The sequence below is a fragment of the Molothrus ater genome, chromosome 1 (assembly GCF_012460135.2).
Source record: "Molothrus ater isolate BHLD 08-10-18 breed brown headed cowbird chromosome 1, BPBGC_Mater_1.1, whole genome shotgun sequence".
Taxonomy (NCBI): domain Eukaryota; kingdom Metazoa; phylum Chordata; class Aves; order Passeriformes; family Icteridae; genus Molothrus; species Molothrus ater.
The window spans coordinates 44,577,629-44,595,291 of NC_050478.2; the positions used below are offsets into that span (position 1 = coordinate 44,577,629).

The 17,663-nt window shown below is 43.0% G+C and overlaps 2 protein-coding genes across 2 annotated transcripts in view; both read left to right on the top strand.

Annotated features, from left to right (window-relative positions):
- Positions 1–6,337: 6,337 nt before the first annotated feature.
- On the top strand, positions 6,338–7,342 carry XCR1 (X-C motif chemokine receptor 1). The gene has a single exon (XM_036379112.1). The coding sequence runs from the start codon at positions 6,338–6,340 to the stop codon at positions 7,340–7,342; it is 1,005 nt and encodes a 334-aa protein (XP_036235005.1).
- A 6,449-nt stretch (positions 7,343–13,791) lies between these two features.
- Positions 13,792–17,663, top strand: part of FYCO1 (FYVE and coiled-coil domain autophagy adaptor 1) — a 45,957-nt gene continuing 42,085 nt past the window's right edge. The window contains exon 1 of the mRNA XM_054515755.1: positions 13,792–13,831. The gene's annotated coding sequence lies outside the window, so the exon portion shown is untranslated. The remainder of the gene's footprint in view (positions 13,832–17,663) is intronic.

The window sequence follows — 17,663 nt, forward strand, 5'->3', positions numbered from 1 at the left end:
GGTCACTTCCAACCCCTTAACATTCTATGATTCTATGTTTGTTGCTTCCTTACACTATGTCCAGCCTTTCACTTTGTGCAAGCATGGCTCAGTGGGTAGGATTCTCTCTCTTTCTCTTCTTTCTCCATTTGGGTAAAGCCTTGACTTACTCTGGGACTTCAGCATCAGAATGGCTTCATGAGTGGGAATGGTCTGATACGAGTGAGCCCATTTAATAGTCAACAAAAACAGATTGTGCCTGCACTGCCAGGGACAAGGACAGACTCTGTGACAAAGCTGGGCTCCTTGCAGTGACACTGCTCATCCATCTCCCCAGAAAATACATCTCCCTCTGCCTGCACACACAAATGCTGAGGCTGCCCCCCATCATCTCTCCCCAGGCCACATCCCAGGCCTGCAGTCAGGAGCCTCAGGAGCAGGGCATATTGGTCACATCAATGGCTGTCAGCACAGTTTCCATCTGTTTCAGCATCATTCCTGCAGCAATGGGCCCAGCAGGAACACTGGAAGTCCCACCCAAAATGTTGTACACAAATTCTTTAGACATATGGCTTATAATCCTCTTGGGAGAAAAAAAAAAGGGTAATATAGATTAACTACACCAGTAGAATGGAATTTTGTAGAAAAATACAACCCTATTGTTCATGTGGTCTCTGAGCTATAAAAAATGAGTTCATGAACTTTATGTGAAGGCTTGAATTTTGCTACGCTTTAGAGAAAGACATGATGTTATTTCTCCCCAAACTATGATGTGCTCCTTTGCCTTAATAATTGTCTTTGTTTTTTGTCTATAAGAACCTGTGAGGGAATAGAGTAAGCTTCTTTACACACATTTTACTTAACAGACTCCTTATTCAGCTCTAAGATTGTTGTTTAGATGTAGTGCAGTGGCTGGTGAGATCTCTCAAGGACAGCCCCATCTTCCAGTATATTGTCAGGAGGGTATGTGTACATCTACACAGAGAAACAAGGAGGGGTCAACATTTTGTTGGCAGCAGAAACCTGCAGATATGCTCTGCTTTAGCAAGAAAAATAAGAAGTGGTTTTGCTTGGTTTCGACTGCCAAGAAACACAGCTACTAAGAAACAAAGTGATGCTTTTTTTCATGGGCAAATAATGGAGCATTTTTATTCTCTATGGAGCAGATGGGAAAGTGGTATGCCATGACACTGCTGCCTGGAAAAGAGAAATGGGCTGGTGTTCTGGGCCTGGCAGGAGTGCTGCTATGAAGAAAAATCAGAATTACATATTAGACACAGAGATCAAAGCAAGCTCTTTGCTTGCAAGAAATGCATTTAAACTCGCACTCGTCTACACTGTAGAAAAAATTTGACAATGTCTCCACTCAAAAAAAACCCAGAAAGCTCCTGTTTTCTGTTTCCTCACAGCCAATTATTACAAAAAGGATTACTTCTTATCATCCTGCAGAATTGCTTACTCATCCCACCCCTGCATTAACTACCAGGAAAACCATGGCCAAACCCTACCTGACTGCAAGCAGGGAGCGATGCTCTCGTTTGCACCATCCTGCAAAAATAAGGGGCTGGATTTCTCCTTGCCCTTGCCCTAGGGGAGAATAGAGAATACCCAGAGCTGCAATCCTGCTGGCTCAAAGCCTGTTGCAGGAAACCACAGGCAGGATACCAACCACCTCCACTTCCACACAAACCTCTTTAGCCAAGGTTGCTCCTGCCTGTGCTCTGTTGAACAGCTGCTGCCCAGCTGCTGCCCAGCTGCCGGCACCACATCCGTTCTGACCAGCCTTAGCACAATAAAAATACAAATTTGCTAATGGTAGTCTGAATCCCCTCACCCAGATCACTGGGTCCATCACAGCTCCCTGGGGGACACCACTAGTGACTGGATGTGGCACTATTCACCATGACTCTCTGGACCAAGCCATCTAGCCAGTTGTTAACCCAGCAAATGCTGCTCATGTCCAAGCCGTGGGCTGCCAACTTAGTATGGATATTTGAACTCAAATGTGTTTTTCAGGATGGGTTCCAGACTCTTCATTTGGGATGTTTCTGCTTCCATAGATTGTGGTTATCACAGGGCTGATGGCCAGGACTGAGAGTCAGAGCTCAGGGGGAACAGGAGGCCACCAAAATTCCGGGCTGACTGTGAGCGTTGTACCTGCCTTGTGAAACCCATGGGGCACAAGTGGAAGCATTGGTCTCAGAAAATGATCCCAACCCAAGAGAATGTGTTGCTTTAAAAACTGGATAAGAGATTCCTTGATGAGCTGGGCTTCTTGAGGCTTTGCAAAACTGAATTGGACAAAGGAATTCCTACTGACTTTTCACTTTACCTTGATCTTTTGCTTTATCCCTGTCCTGGAAGAGTTTGTTACCACATACAAAGTTCCTCCGAAGCAGACAAAAAGTTCATCCACCAGCACAGACCATACTGTCCAGAGTACACTTGTGCTTTGGACCAAGTCTACCTGCCAGTTATGACTTCCTGTCCATCTCCCACATGTGACTCTGAGGCTGTGCTCCAAGACAGATACCAGTCATAGTTAGTGAAGGAGAAATGTTATTTATTGTATTTTAATTTCCTTAAATTAAATGGCTGCTCCACAAACATGCTTGAAAAACTAAAGCCTTTTCTTGCCAGAAAAGGTCACATCTGGAACAAGAGATTGGCTAAGGAAGCAGCTACCAGATAAATTTAGTTTAGGGGAACAGAAATTTATTTTATGTGTCAATGCTTGTTGCCTGTGTAAACCAGTCTGCAAAAACATCTAATTTTTTTTTTTCCTAAGAAACATGGAGAACAAGTTGTGAAGTCCAGAGGCTTCTTAAATAAAGTGAATAAAAAAATGCCGTCAGTGCATGCCTTATGGCAGGGGGCTTCTCTCTACTGTACTCCCTTTGTCTTTTCCAATTAAGATGAGATTAACCTCAGCTTGTCTGTGTAAATGCCAGGAGTCTTCTTAAAGGGGGCTGTCTCAGCTGCCTCTGCCTGGCAAGGAGACTGGTAGAGCACAGAGTGGGGATGATGTGGCTTCTGCCAGTGCCTCTCTCTCCCTCCACTGACTGCAAAGTGAGCAGACAACTCCTCCCAGCCACTCTTTCAAATGTTCAGTTTGAAAATGAAATAAACTGATGAATAATATGTACCTTCAGCTGACAGAAGTCAAACTGAATTTTCAGAGAAAAAGAAAATTGAACTGGAGGTCACTCATAGTATCGTTTCCCAATTTCTGTATTAGAATCTTTTTTTAATATGATGCTCCAAGACAAAGCACAGCCCTGCTAGAAAATGAAGGCTTCTGGAGAAGCAGTTTTTCTGGATAAAAGTGAAATGAATGTTGAATGCCTTGCTGAGTGCTCTTCAGAAGGGCAGGAATGACTTTAAACTGTATGATGTGTTTCCCTAGTACTATTTGTCCTGACGACTGAAATTAAGGTAATTTCCTCCTTTCAACCAACTTCTGCTCTCACTTGTACTGTTATATATACATTGAAAACAGTTGCATGATTTGTATTTCTTGTGTGACACTGACATATTTTTCACCTGTTGATCCAATCACTTAATTTTTTATCTCCTTTGATATTTCTTAATTGAAAATCCATACACAGCTTTTCTTACTTGTAGAGTTGAAATGGAGAAGATAAAATACAGTAGAACAAAAACACAGGTTTTGATTTAAGGGGTTTTGAGGTAAAAAGAAAAATATCTAAGTGCCTTAGGTTCCTGCAAGGTTCTCCTTACCATCACTGACCTGATGGAGGGCTCCTCAGCTGATATAAACATAATATCAGAGCATATAATCCTGATCAACCATCCACAAGGTCTGATACTTTGTAGGCTGGAGCCTCCATCTGTAATTCCATAGTCTGTACCAGGTAAGATGTCATAAGATGAAGGAACTTCTTTTGTGAAATGTGGCATTATCCAAGGGCTAACTTTGCAGCATTAAAAATCAACCAGGAACAAGCTACCTCACAGAACTATTTTCCTACATTCTCTGGAAATGCTGGACACAAAATTAAAGAGAGGACGCCTGTCCCCCTGTAACCAAGCATTCCTCTGGCTCCTCCCAAAGTGCAAGACAGAACCTTTTGGGTCAGGTGGGTAAGATTCCGTGGCATGTGGAAATTTGGAGATAGAAACAGCAAGAGTAACAAACAGGGTTTCCAATCACAGCTGTCTGCCAGCATGAATCAAGTGCTGCACAATCAGCATGTGTCCTTGGGGAAGATGGAGAAAAATAGAGACTTTTTGGACTGCTGAAACTATTTACCATCTCCTGTCATCTGAACTGTGAAGAAAATAGATGTGTTGGTACACTTCTTTATTTTGGCAGTTAACTGTTATCCGACATAATCTCAAAACACCTTTGTAAAATGGTGCTTTCTGCCTTGCAAGCATTGCTTAGCTCCTGACAGCAAGCAGAAGGGTGAGCAAAGCTCCCCAGCAGATACCTGCTCTCTAACCACTGCCTACCCTGCAGCAAGGATGTGAAGAGCTGAGTGGCGTGATGTGATGAGGGACAGGACATGTGCAGGTCAGAATACTTCCCAGGCAGAGGCAGTGATCAGGGCTGAGGTCTTTGTGAGAAGGTTCGTGTGTCAGGGGCCAGCAGCAATTGTGGCAGAGATCAGGAGCAGCCCAGGAGCAGCCCTGCTGTCTGTGAAGCCCCTGGCCTGTGGGCAGACCTGCTCTGGGGCTTGCTGTCACTGAGTGGTCAGCATGAAAGGAGAGAGTTAGTGGTGAAGACACAGATTAGTACTGTCCTCTCATCCCTGGAGATCCTTGGTTATTCACAAAGAGGCTTCTCTGCTCCCTTAGGACAGCTGCTAAGGAGCAGCATACCCCAGCCTGAGCTAAAATAGGACACAGTGATGGCCAGGACCTCAATCTAAACTATTCATTACTTAAATGTTGTCTGTGCTATCATGTAAAACCAGAGAGGATGACTGCCTTTGCAAGGACTTACCCTGCATGCCTGAAAACTGCAGCATTGTACAAACTGAGGCCCACAAATATCTTTCCAGATAGAACTGAGACTCTGGTGGTAAATGTTCCAGGGCCACTTGCTGTCACAGTACTGAATCCTACACATCTCTTGCCTCCAAAACTAGCTGATCACAACCCACAGGATAGATGGTCCCTGTCCTGTGCTGCCTGTGTCATGTTCTGGCTGACCTGAACCACCTACCCCCACAGATAGCATTAAATTCTGGCAGCCAGGAGTGCTCCCTGATATGCTTTCCTGGTGTAGACATAGCTCTCCTGTCCTCCAAAGGAGGACAGCATGTCTTTGTCTGGCTGTAGAAGGCAGATTCTTCCTTCACTAATTAAAAAAGGAAAATGTCACCAGCAAAATTTGGCCTGAGCTGTGGGGTTTCTTTGTACTTTGAAGGAACTCAGTGGCAGGTCTCTCACTGGCTTCAGTCAAAACAGGATCCAAACATGGTGATGCAGATAAGCCTTTTTCTAGGATAAAGTGTATTTAGACTTTAAACCACTGGTCAGAGGCATGACTGATTGTTCTGTGTCTACTTTTAAGCTTAATTTAATAAAGAAATTAGGCTACTGTAGCCTGATTGTATGCCATCTTCCTAATCCCACTAACTTTTGATTCTGTTGGCCAGTTTCAATTCACCATCGACCTGGGATTAAATTCCTGCCTGCATATAGACAAAGAGGCACCACTCCCAGAAAAGGACTGTGATGTGATCTCTGCTTCTGTTGCATCCCTGAGAATCACCAGGCCAAAGAGGAGCACCCAGCATGATGACACTTCTGCCACAGCTTCAAGATGTTTAGATATCAACAAACCTCAAGATCAAAATCTGTAAGAAACCTGACTTTTCCTGCTCATAGTGCTTACAGTGGCTGCTACCGGTTCTGCTCAACTTTTTAGGTTTACGCAGTGCAGAACTGCCGTGACCAAGGATCATCTATACAGTGAAGTGCTTAGGAGCTGGATACCACTCCAGAAAACTGAAAAAAACACTAGCGTATTTGAAAGTCTTGGCACCTGAGACATTTCTATCAAAAAAAAAAAATGCACATTCATACAGTAGAAACTTGGTAATTGAAAGTTGTCACCAAACATTTTGGTTCAGAAACGGAATTTCTGACTTATGTATTTGAGGGCTTTGCAATAAGTCTTTGGTATCTACCTGTTCATATTCTAGTCATAAGAAGAAATGAGTCCTTTGTCTCTGCAAATGAAGAGTTTCACTGCTGCTTTTTCTGCCTTAAAACAGAAACCTCCACAGCGGGATTTTAGTTATTGAGTTGATTTTCACCAAAGATTTGATTTGCTGCAGTCCTTTGAAGCAGCTGCTGGAGAACAGCACAAGATTTGCATGGGAAAATGGATGAAGGATTTTATTTAGATGATAATTCCTCATATGAATACCTTTATGAAACCAACGTCTGTGAAATGGGTGACTATTTCACATTTAACATCTATCTCACTGCTGTCCTCTACATTCTGGTATTTTTCCTCAGTCTGCTAGGAAACTCTTTGGTGTTATGGATCCTACTGAAATATGAAAAACTTACATCTTTAACAAACATCTTCATCATGAATCTCTGTATCTCTGATTTAGTCTTCTCCTGCATGCTGCCTTTTTGGGTAGTGGACCAGACCTTTGGATGGATTTTTGGTGAGTTCCTTTGCAAAGCATCAAATGCTATTTTCTCCATTGGCTACTACAGTGGTGTTTTCTTTTTGACTCTCATGACTATCCTGAGATACTTGTTTGTGGTGAACCCACTTTCAACTCTGAGATCCCAGACGCAGTGCTGTGGTGTTCTTGTGTCCTTGGCTGTTTGGACTGTTAGCATCTTAATTGTGGTTCCTGAGGTGATTCACACCACAGTGCAAGCAGACTTGGAAGAGCACAGGTTCTGTGATTATGCGAATGGGAATTGGAAAAAGGTGGACATTTATGTGAGAAATGTACTCTTCCTGTTTTCCTTTGGAGTCATCGTGTTCTGCTACTTCAAGATACTCATAATCCTGCTTAGAGCAAGATCTCGCAGAAAGCACAGAACTGTGAGACTCATCCTCATTATTGTGGTGGCTTTTTTCCTGTGCTGGGCACCCTACAACATCCTCAGCTTCCTGACTACTTTTCCACCACCTACCTGTCAGTATGTGAAAGACTCCAACCTTGCCTTTCACATCAGCCGTCAAATTGCGTTCTCCCACTGCTGCCTCAACCCTGTGCTCTATGTATTTGTTGGAGTCAAATTCAAGAGGCATTTGGCACAGTTATGCAGTCTGTGTTTACACTGCAGCAACGATCAAGCCTCCAGCCCCGGGACCTGCTATGAAGGCAAATACCAGCGTGAAGGGACATCCCTCTATTGAAGCAAGACCTAACTATTAGGACTAATCCTGAATGAACTTTCAGATTTTGCATGCTATGGATAGCGACTAATTCTTAGAGGCACTTCCCTGAAAAGACACACAAATTTATTCTTTGCAAACATGCTGTGTATGAAAAATAACAAAATGTATTTGCAGTGGGATGAAGAGATGAGAATGCCAAGAAATTACTTTACTGGCCTGAAAGTTTTAAGTTCACAATTTTTTGAACAGTGAGATGGATTTTCTCTCACTTATACTCTCTTTTGAAAAGAAAAAAATTGCTTTTTCCTTTGGGCATTAAAATATAGGTTTTAACATAAAAGTTGTTTCATATCTTTTTCTTACCTGACTTAAAATACTTGGATTGTATATAGCAATAGACACATAGGTATTTTTTGTAAATTTTAATGCCTTTCAATGTTCACCATTTCACTCACTGGTCTTTTTTTTGTGGGGAGTGATGTCTCTGGATTAACTGTTCTGACAAAAGCTGCAAGACCTTAGAGTTTCTGAAGTTCTCAGGGCAAATGTTATTTTATCTTTTGATAGATACATAAATATAAAACTAGCTTTGTGTAAAAGTAATCTTTTGGATCTGAAATTGATAACTTTAGGAGAGCCCTAGATGGAACACATATGCTAAACAGATACTTCACTAGGATATCAGTTTTCCTTCTGTTACTGCTCTTTGCCAAAGGATTCTTCCAGTCTTTGAATATGGTTTCAGATGAAAATCAACAGCTCATCTCCTGAGCAGAGAGGGAGCATATTTGCCTCTAATTGCTCTTTCCCTCCTTTTCTCTCTTTCCCATGGTGCTGAGAACACTTAAACTTATAAATAGGTTATAGTGCAAGAACAAATGGCTTTTTAAATAGCAGGATAGAAATGGTTTGCTTTATTTGTAAAATTGATTTTTGGGGTTTTCTTTAAGATAAACTGATACCCTTCTATCTAGCTCAATAGACATTTTTAACCCCAGGCAGTGTAACAAATAGTGCATACTCCAGTGTAGCTGAATGACAAAGTCCCTGCAAAGAAGAATATTTAATTTCCCAGCATTTATATAGAAAGCCAAAGTAGTTTTGCAGTGGCACCAAGCAATGGTTTAGCAGCGGTTCTAAGCCAAAATTTGGCTTTTCAGGCATCTGTCTTAAAATGTCTATGCTGTTTCTACCCAAATTCATTTGACCTCTAAAGATTATCTGGAGCAGACAACAGATTCTTCACAGCTGCTGTGCAGTTTACAAAAGGAAGAAATTCAGATAGGCCCATAATACAATATCCTATTTCTGATTATACCCAGAAGCAAGAATACCTAAGGAAAACCATAAGAATGAGGCGAAACATATATGACATAGACCTATACAGTCTTCCTAGGGCTTGTCCATAGTTTCTAGTTTGTTTAGTTGCCAGAACGAAGTGTTAGTATCATGTCCCTTATCATCAGATGCACCTTTCTGAACAGATCAGTCCTGGTATCTCACTTACTACAGTAACTGCCTATAACGTAAAAAATTGAAAAGGGGACTTATTAATTCTACAGAGTTCCAATTCACTTGTGTTCAGACAAACCATGGAAAGATAGAAGTTGTCATTTTTTCTGGCTGTGGTGGAGACCAGCGTTTGGCTATTGCTTCCTGACAAGAAATGAGTTTGAATTTCATTTGAAATTAATGTGGCTTCAAGAGACTTTGGGCTGGAGACTGAATACATCAATTATTGAAGAGATAAATTATTGAAGGACAAATTAGTCCAATTTCTTATATTCTTATATTCTATTATATTCTATATATTATAGTCCAAATTCTTATATTCTGATAAGCCAGGACTACTTCATAGCAGCACATCTCCACAAGAGGAAAATACTGTGACCATGAGTACAAGAAGGTCTCATGCATCTACATAATTTCACCAAGCTGTCATTCAACTCATTGTCCTGGAGCCACATGACTGTGAAATTTTTACTGTTCATATATTTTAGATCTATCTAAAACAAAGTTGAGAATTATAATAGAAGTACAAAGTCTGAAATAATCCTGCTCTGCCCAGTTTTTAGCAAATTATTTAAATCTGCTTGTAACTTCAGCATATTTTGTTATTTTGTTACAGTGTATCTGAGTATGTAAAAAGAATTCTTGATATTACCCAAATGTATTGCTGCCATAACCAAAGTAACTCCAGAACATAGATATGCTGCCTCCAGATATAATGAAGTAGTACTAATAAACATTCAGAAATCCAATGGAATTCTACCCTGTGACTATTGTTCTCAGCCTCTGATAACCACCTATTAAGGTATTTTCAATTGAAGAAATAATTGTAAATTGTCATAGGTTAACTTAGCATGGAAGAGACTTCTGGAGGTGATCCACTGCTCCGTGCTGCTCACAGAAGTTTTATCTGCCTGATCAGACAAGGTCACTCAGGGCTTTATCTGGTCAAACTGATAATCTGCAAGAACAGGGACTCCAAGTCCTCTGAGTCCTTGTTGCAATGCTTAATGACTCTTATGGTGGATGTTTTTGCTTCCACACAAACAAAATTTCTTTGCTGCAACCTGGTGATGTTGCTTTTTCCTTGCCATCTCTGTGTCTTCACATTAGGGAATGGAAAAGAGCTATCAGATCTCCCCTAAACCTTGTTTTTTTCCTGGGGCTAAACATATCCCAGCCAATTTAGTGTCCTCATACATCATGTGCTCCAACTCCCTGTCCATCTTGGTGATCCTTCATTGGGCTGGCTTCAATCAGTCAATGTCTCTTCCTTACATTGGTGGCCCCAAAACTAGATACTCCACTGCAGATCACGAGACCTGCAGTACTGAGACATTGTCAGTGACCACGAGAATGTCAGACAGAGCGGAATAAAGGTTTCCCTCAGCCTGATGGCAGCACAGGCCCATAAACAGTTAGTCCTCACTGCTACAGGGCCACACGCCTGTGCTGTGTTCAACTTTTTGTCCACTCGAAATCCAAGATCTTTCCTGGCAAAGCTGACCCCTAACCCCATGTTTAAGGAAACATCCTGTTTCCACTAAAATCAATGAAAATTTTGCTTCTGATCATAATCAGAGCAAGAATTAGATGCATAAATGTGTGCAATTTTGGCAAAGCACAGCCTTGTACTTCTTTACTGCCACAAGTGTTTTCACTGAGAGTCAGGAAACCTTCATATTCTCAATACCAAAACATATTTGAGTTTGTTTCATTCCTCCAAACAGCACTGCTTTCATCCAACAAAGAGAAGCAAAAAAAAAAAAAAGAAAAAAAAAAAGTTCTTTATCCCTGTGCCACCCATATAGATGTATATAAAAGACTCTGTTTCATTTAAACTGCACAGTCGAGTCTATGTCTTGGTTCTCCCACATTGTTGTTGGTGCAGTTGAACCAGCACCAAATCAGATAAAATACTTGGTACCTACTTTGTCCACCCAGAGTGAAATGCAGCCAGTTCTGATTACTTTAGGAACCTGATGTGCTCTGGTGGATGTCAGTCTCTGACCTGATATTTAGCGGAATATTCTTCCAAGCTCCTCAGCCGCTTTGTCTAAAATGCCATATTTGCTTCTAGATGTTTTCTAGAGCTTTGCTGGTTCTTTTTATGTTGCATGCTCCCAGCTTTATACCTAATGACAATTATTTGTCCACCTATTCAAAACAGCATGCAAACAAATGCAAAAAGTGCTTCCAAAGCTTTCTCCCCACAGTCACAGAAAGTTTCTGATGATGAACAGCAGCCTGTTGTTCAGTCTAGCTACAATGGTATGTTAATCCATTGAGGGTGACCAGGGGAACTGGAGTTAACTACTCTCATAAAATACCTCAAGTGCTAGTGGAAGCAAAGCCCTTCTGTCATTATAGAACATCAATTAACTCTTGCAAAAAAACTTAAAGAAAACATGTAGCACATATAACAATAATGTCAGACAGATGGAAGGAACACCTTCTATGGACACATACTCAGAGACCATCATAAAACACTCATCTGTAGTGCACAGAAGACCACTAAGCAGCAATTTAGTTGTTTTAGTTGATTGAGTTGGCTCTCTCTATCACCCAGTGAAAAAACTTTTCCCAGCAAAGGCTTTCCTTTTGGGGGCATGACTGACATTGCCTTTCCTAGGTAGTAAAACTGAAAATAATTCCCATCTAGGCCATCATGGTTTATGAAGAAGTTAATCAATAAATTTTATCAGAGTAAACATACAGGAAAGCAACACATGTTGAGCAGACAATGTGGGCTTTTTCTAGTGCAGCTTCCAAAAAAGAAAGATCTCTCACATCTTCTATTGCTATGAAATATGGAAAATTCTAAGGAAGTGTTGGTCAGCTATGGATCTAGTTGGAAACAGCATGGTTTTGTCTGAAGAACTTGATGAATACATAAACAGGCAATACTTCAATAATTAAACATTTCTGAAAGTAGCTTGTTACTACATAATTAAAAAGAGGAACAATCCATTCTAATTGATTATTTTCAAATGAAAAGTAGAATTCCACACAGACTTTTTGAAAATTTGTAAAATAAAATCCATTGCAGTGAAATTCTATGGGATTTGATTTACCATTATTTGTGTCTGATGACCCTGAGATTACTTTTGGAAGACACCCAGTTCCTAGAGATCAATGGAAAACACTCATTTTCAGCAGATGCTCCTGGGACTGCGGCATGATTCAGCAAAGTGTGTCAAGAAAAGTAAGTCTGAGGGTTGCTTCCAAACGGTGTAAGACATCCCACTGCATCCCATGCATCCCAAAGGTATATAACCTGCATTTCTGAGGGCACTAAAATGCTTTTGAGCTATTCAAAAAACATACATTAGATGAAGATTAATCATCAAAACCTAAGGTCACTTAGTCATTCTTATGTGTGAAGGATGATGATGACATGTCAGTGACCACATACTACACATATTTCCTCAAGACTCTTGAAAATTCGATGCTTTGATCTTCAGCTTAAGCTGATGTTTATGACGCTAAGAAAGTCACAAGCATGGCAGCAAGAACTGATGACAAACTGCTTGCTCACAAGTTTAATTTAAAATCTTTTGTTTACCAAAGCAATGTGGGAAAAAAAGCAAAGGAAGTTTTTCAAGTTCACACTTCAAGTGCAAAACAAGAGTAGCCTATTTCAGGCACTGGAAAGAAATGTCCTTTCAGAGAATCCTTTGCATTGTGGGAGGGATAAAATCTGAAAAGAGGAAACAGCCTGCTTGTAGGAGCCTGGAGCTGGGAGTGTTAGGAACCCTGTGCCCCTGTACTCCCCACACCCTGTCTCAGGAAGCAACCTCTTGTTCCAGTTTCACACCTGCTTTCAGCCAGTCTCTGATTTTATGTGGACATAGTAATCTCTCCCTACATCTTTCACAGAGTCACAGAATCAATTAGGTTGGGTAAGACCTCTGAGATCAAGTCCAACCCATGACAAACAAACACCACCCTGTCAACCAGACCATGGCACTGAGTGCCATGTTCAGTCTTTCCTTTAATACCTCCAGGGATGGTGACTCATCGACCTCCTTGAGCAGTCCACTCCAATGTCTAATCACCCTTTCTGTGAAGAAATTCCTCCTAATGTCCAACCTAAACCTCCCCTGGCACAGCTTGAGACTATGTCCTCTCATCCCTTCAGGGATGAGGATTTTTCTTTCATCAACTAGCAAGAGCAGAGAGGGGAAATGTGCTGTATACCAGATTTATCATGCCTGACTTTCGCATTTACCTCAAGTATTCCGTGCAAAGAGCTTGATGAACTGATGTGCAAATGAGGAAAAAAAAAACCATTAAAAAAACCCCAGATACTATTCTGTATCTGTATGTACCCCATACAGATACAGAATAGTTGTAAAAGCAAGTCAGTACTATACTAAAATGTATTAAAACAAACAACAAAAATTTATTAAGGTTTTTTTTTTTTCCTCCGTGGTGCCCAGCAACAGGCCAAGGAGCAATGGCCAATAAGTCTAAACACGGGGAAGTTTCACCTCAGCGTGAGGGAGAACTTCACATTGAGAGTGGCAGAGCACTGAATAGGCTGCCCAGGGAGGCCATGGAGTCTCCCTCTCTGGAGACATTCCAAACCCACCTGGACGCGTTCCCGTGTCACCTGCTGGAGGTGACTCTGCCTTGGCAGGGGGTTGGACCAGGAGTCTCCAGAGTCCAACCCAACCCTAAGGACTCTGTGATTCTTTAAAGAGCGACCTTGCGTGAGGCCACCAGAAACACCAGTCTCCCCGAAAGGAAACCACCCCAAAAGCTGCAGCTGTAGCCGAAAGCGACGATTTCTCCCCCAAAGCCGCTCCAAACCCCTCAGCTCGCCCCGCGGCGCTCTGTCTCCGCCACCTCCGGGCACCCCCGGCTCCGCAGCCAGACACCGCCCCGGCTGTGGGGCGGCCCCTCCGCGGCCTCACGGGAGTTGTAGTCGGGCGGGGAGCGCCGGAGTCTCACCCCGGGCCGCCTCTGCGCGACATGGCGGCGGCGGCCGCGCAGGTACCGAGCGACTCCTCCCGCACACCCCCGAGGGAGCGCGGCGGGGCCGGGGGCGGGGAGGCGGTGGCGGGCGGAGGGAGCTGGCGGGCTGAGGGGGAAGTGACTTCGGCGGCTTCCACTTGTTGCTTCGCCGAGCTCGGCTTCGAGGGGAGGAGCCCCGGCGGGGCGAGAGTTGCCGGACGCTTTAGGGGGGGCCCGGGTCGGCTCAGCGGCGGCGTGAGCGCGGGCATGGCGGGGGCACATCAGCCCGGGGTGGGCTGGATGCTGGCTGGCATCGCCTGGGAGCCCCCGGGAACGGGGGGTCCCCGTCCCTCAGGGCCACCACCTAGACCCAGTCCCCTGAAGTGTCATCATGTCCCGCGGTGAGCGCTGACTTTAGGCCGACATCAGCACTGCCCTCTGTTTTCTGCCCTCCTGCAGCTGCAGGGGGAGCGGAGTCACCCTGCTGGAAACCAAACACCCGCCCGCGTCCGTGCCCTCACCCCAGTGTAAAGTGCTGACAGGCAAATATTTGCTGCGGCCCTAATCCCACTTTGCCCTTGTGTCGGCAAATCTGCGGCGGATGGATAGGGAGAGGGTTTTGCTGGCACACGGGGCAGCTGGGGCTGTCTCCAGAGCAGATGCCGGGTTTGCAGCCGGCCCTCCTCCTCCGGCTTATGTTGATCCTGGTAATCCAGAGTGAGCAAGGAGAAGGAAAAAAACCCAAGGTTTTAGTGAAATGGTTGTCTGCTGCCTTTGGACACGGGATTCCACTCGGGCAGAGGTGCTGCGGTGGTGAGTCGGGCTGTGGAGGGGCTGTGCCGTGTTCTGGAAGCTGGTGAATTCCCTGATGCTGCAGCTGCCCCAGCACAGGGCCCCGTTTTCTGTCCGGGTCACTGCATCCAGCCTGCTGCTGACTTTTGCAAGGTTGGTTTGGCACACAAAGTTGGTCAGCTGTAGACTTCACTCTCCTGGTTTTGCCTGTCACTTGAAACCAAGCTTGAAGTTTTAAATTTGAACTTGAACAGAGAAGAAGTACCAGGCCTTTGTTTCTTTAATGATGAAGAGTGAAAGTGGATGATTTTATCCAGCTCTGACTTTGTATGCTCATGAAGGCAAGCCAGGGTGAAACTTACAGGGTAAAACATGTTCTCTATCTGGTCAGTAGCATAGCAACATGTCTCTCTTACGGCCATGCAGTAGTGTGTTTTATGTTTTCCAGATTTTATGGTGTGCAAGACAGTTTCTTGGAGTCTTCCAATGATCCTCGTGGGAGTGCTTGAATTTAAAAAATGTTCTAGACATTCCAAATATTGTTTCCCAACATTCACATTTAGGAGGCTGTGCTGCAGTTAAAAAGTTGTGTCTTAAGATACTCTGGTGCAAAACAACTGATAGTCAATTTCTCTCTGCTTGTTGTAGTGTACATATGTAATATCTGTAGTATATATATCTGACAGCATTTGTTATAAACCTGGTTTCACTACTACTTCACAAGAACCTGTTAGTTATGGAGCCTGATTTTCATGTATGAAGGAGTCTCTTATGTACACCATTTGATAACAGTGAAAGAGTGTATTATGTTTGCAGTCCCTCTCTCCACTGCTAGAGGGTTACGTAAAAGAATAGGAATTTGTCCTAATATCCTGGAGGCTAGGTTCCTCTTGTTTGGTGCATGATGGAGACCTAAAGAAACAACTAGGGAGACAAAACTAGTCAGGATGTAGTCTGTGAAATTGCAGAAATTATGCAGTAGACTCAAGGAAAAGTAATACTGATTTTTTTTTAACCCAGATTGTTATTTATTTTTCTTAGTTCATCACATTTAAAAATTAACAATTGTTTATTTGTCAGATAAATGTCAAACTCTTCAACTATTCTTTACATGTTTTTGAGATTATTAAGGGAACTGTAAGAACCCTAAGTGTTTTTATTGTTACACATTATCATTTTAATGTATTTATTTGTTTCATTATCATTTTAATGTATTTATTTGTTTGTATTACCGTGTGTTTATTTGTTTGGTTTTGCCAATGCAGGGACACTTACACAGCTTGTATCTAGTCTAGTTCATATTTTGATGTAGTAATTCCATTTTGTTCGTGGAGGGGTAGCTGTTTGTGTCCAAAAATTCTCTAGTAGTTATAATTTAAAATCCTTTGCCCAAATGTATTCTGAAGAAGCTTTTACAGTTTGTAACACTGATAGAAAGAGCAGAACTTTTTATGCAAAGTGCCTGGATCTCAGTGCAGGCACGGGACCTTGACTTGTATGCCCTTCCTTTGGCTTAGTACTTTTGCCCATGTTGGTATTCTGTGTTGATTGGTGGTATAGTGACCTCAGGAGATATTTACAAACAGTTAAACTCTGAATGAGTCCTGCTGGGAAGAAGGATGAGGACAGGAAAGGTCTTGCTACTGCTACAAGCCAGTTTAGGTTTCGAAAGTGAACTGGTTGGATCAGGATATCCCAAATAACTGGGCTCATGCCAAGCCTCTGTCATCTGTGAGCCTTTATCCTCCCAGCCACCCAGCATGACAGTCTCATACAGGCATCTCCTCCAAATGCTTCTAAATCTTTGAATTTTTAACTCTCAAATTTCCCCTTTCCCCCAAAAATGGTGACCTTCACTGGAAAACACAACAAAAGAGGGAGAGAGGAAATACTCCATTCTTCCTGCTACAGAGGAAGGAAAACAAGAATTCTTTCTGTTGACTCTGGGCAGCATGACTCACTCAGTGGCCTGTCAGTTTGGGTTGTCTCAGCATGGTTTTTGCTTGCCTCACCCTCTATTTGGTCCACATGTGTGGTCAAAACCTGTAATTTTCAGTGTTGCAAGTTGGTATTTCACTGGGAACTGCATATAGGCCAGGAGTTATTCTGGGGAGCTGCTGGCTGGAGGGAGGACACAGGAGGTGCTACAAGAGGGCAAGGCTCAACACCCGTCTGCCAGACTTCCCAAAACCATTAGCTGGAGGAAGCCTTTTCAAGTACTTCTGAAACCTCAGCTTGGAGGGACAGTGTGCAACAGTAGATACAGAGGTAAAAAGTGCTGCTGAGGAAGGGTCCCATTAAAATCCAGGATTTAATTGTTGTTGGTTTTAACTATCCCGAAGTCTCAGACGTGGCTGAGATACTTTAGTCAGGCCAAGCTTGCTGAGGAAGTGAACAAGGCTCAGTGACCAATTTTGGAGACTTGAAAGAGATTTTGACATCTCCAAGCTTGTACGATGAGCAAGTTGGGTTTCATGAATCACCAAATGCTCCTCTGCAGCTGGAAGTCCTCTGGTGTTTCTGTTTCTGTAGGTGTCTACGTGGTGCTCCTCAGAGTAGCTCCTCCTGAGTGTCATGTGCCTGGCTTGAAGGATGTGTAAGGCATTTAAATGGTTGTGTGAGTTGTAGAGAGAAAGAGCAGATTTTGTGGCAGGGAGGGACACAGGGAGAATTGTTTAGGAGAATGAGAGCATGAAGGGGGAAAAAAACCTTTGCACTTTTGAATGAATTCTGTCTTTTCAGCTCACCATACAGGCATTGAGACAGCAGGGGTACCTTCTCCAGGGGGAGTGAAATAGGATGGGAGCAGTGTGGAGAAGCAAGTCTCTGGGAAAGTTATTGTTGGGTTAATTGATAGATGTTAGTAAACAAGGTGTAGCTTTCCTCACATGGGACAAGGTGTGGCGTGTCCTAAGGGAAAAGGGCAGACAAGTTTGTTAAAAGCGATACTTGTAAAATTCCTGTTATCAGAAGAGAGCTCTTCTCTTTGTAAACTGACTGCTTCCTCAAACAGGGAAGTTCTGTCATCGTGAGATAGGGCTGAGACAAGGTTGTCTTTGTGAGATATGTACTAGGTCAT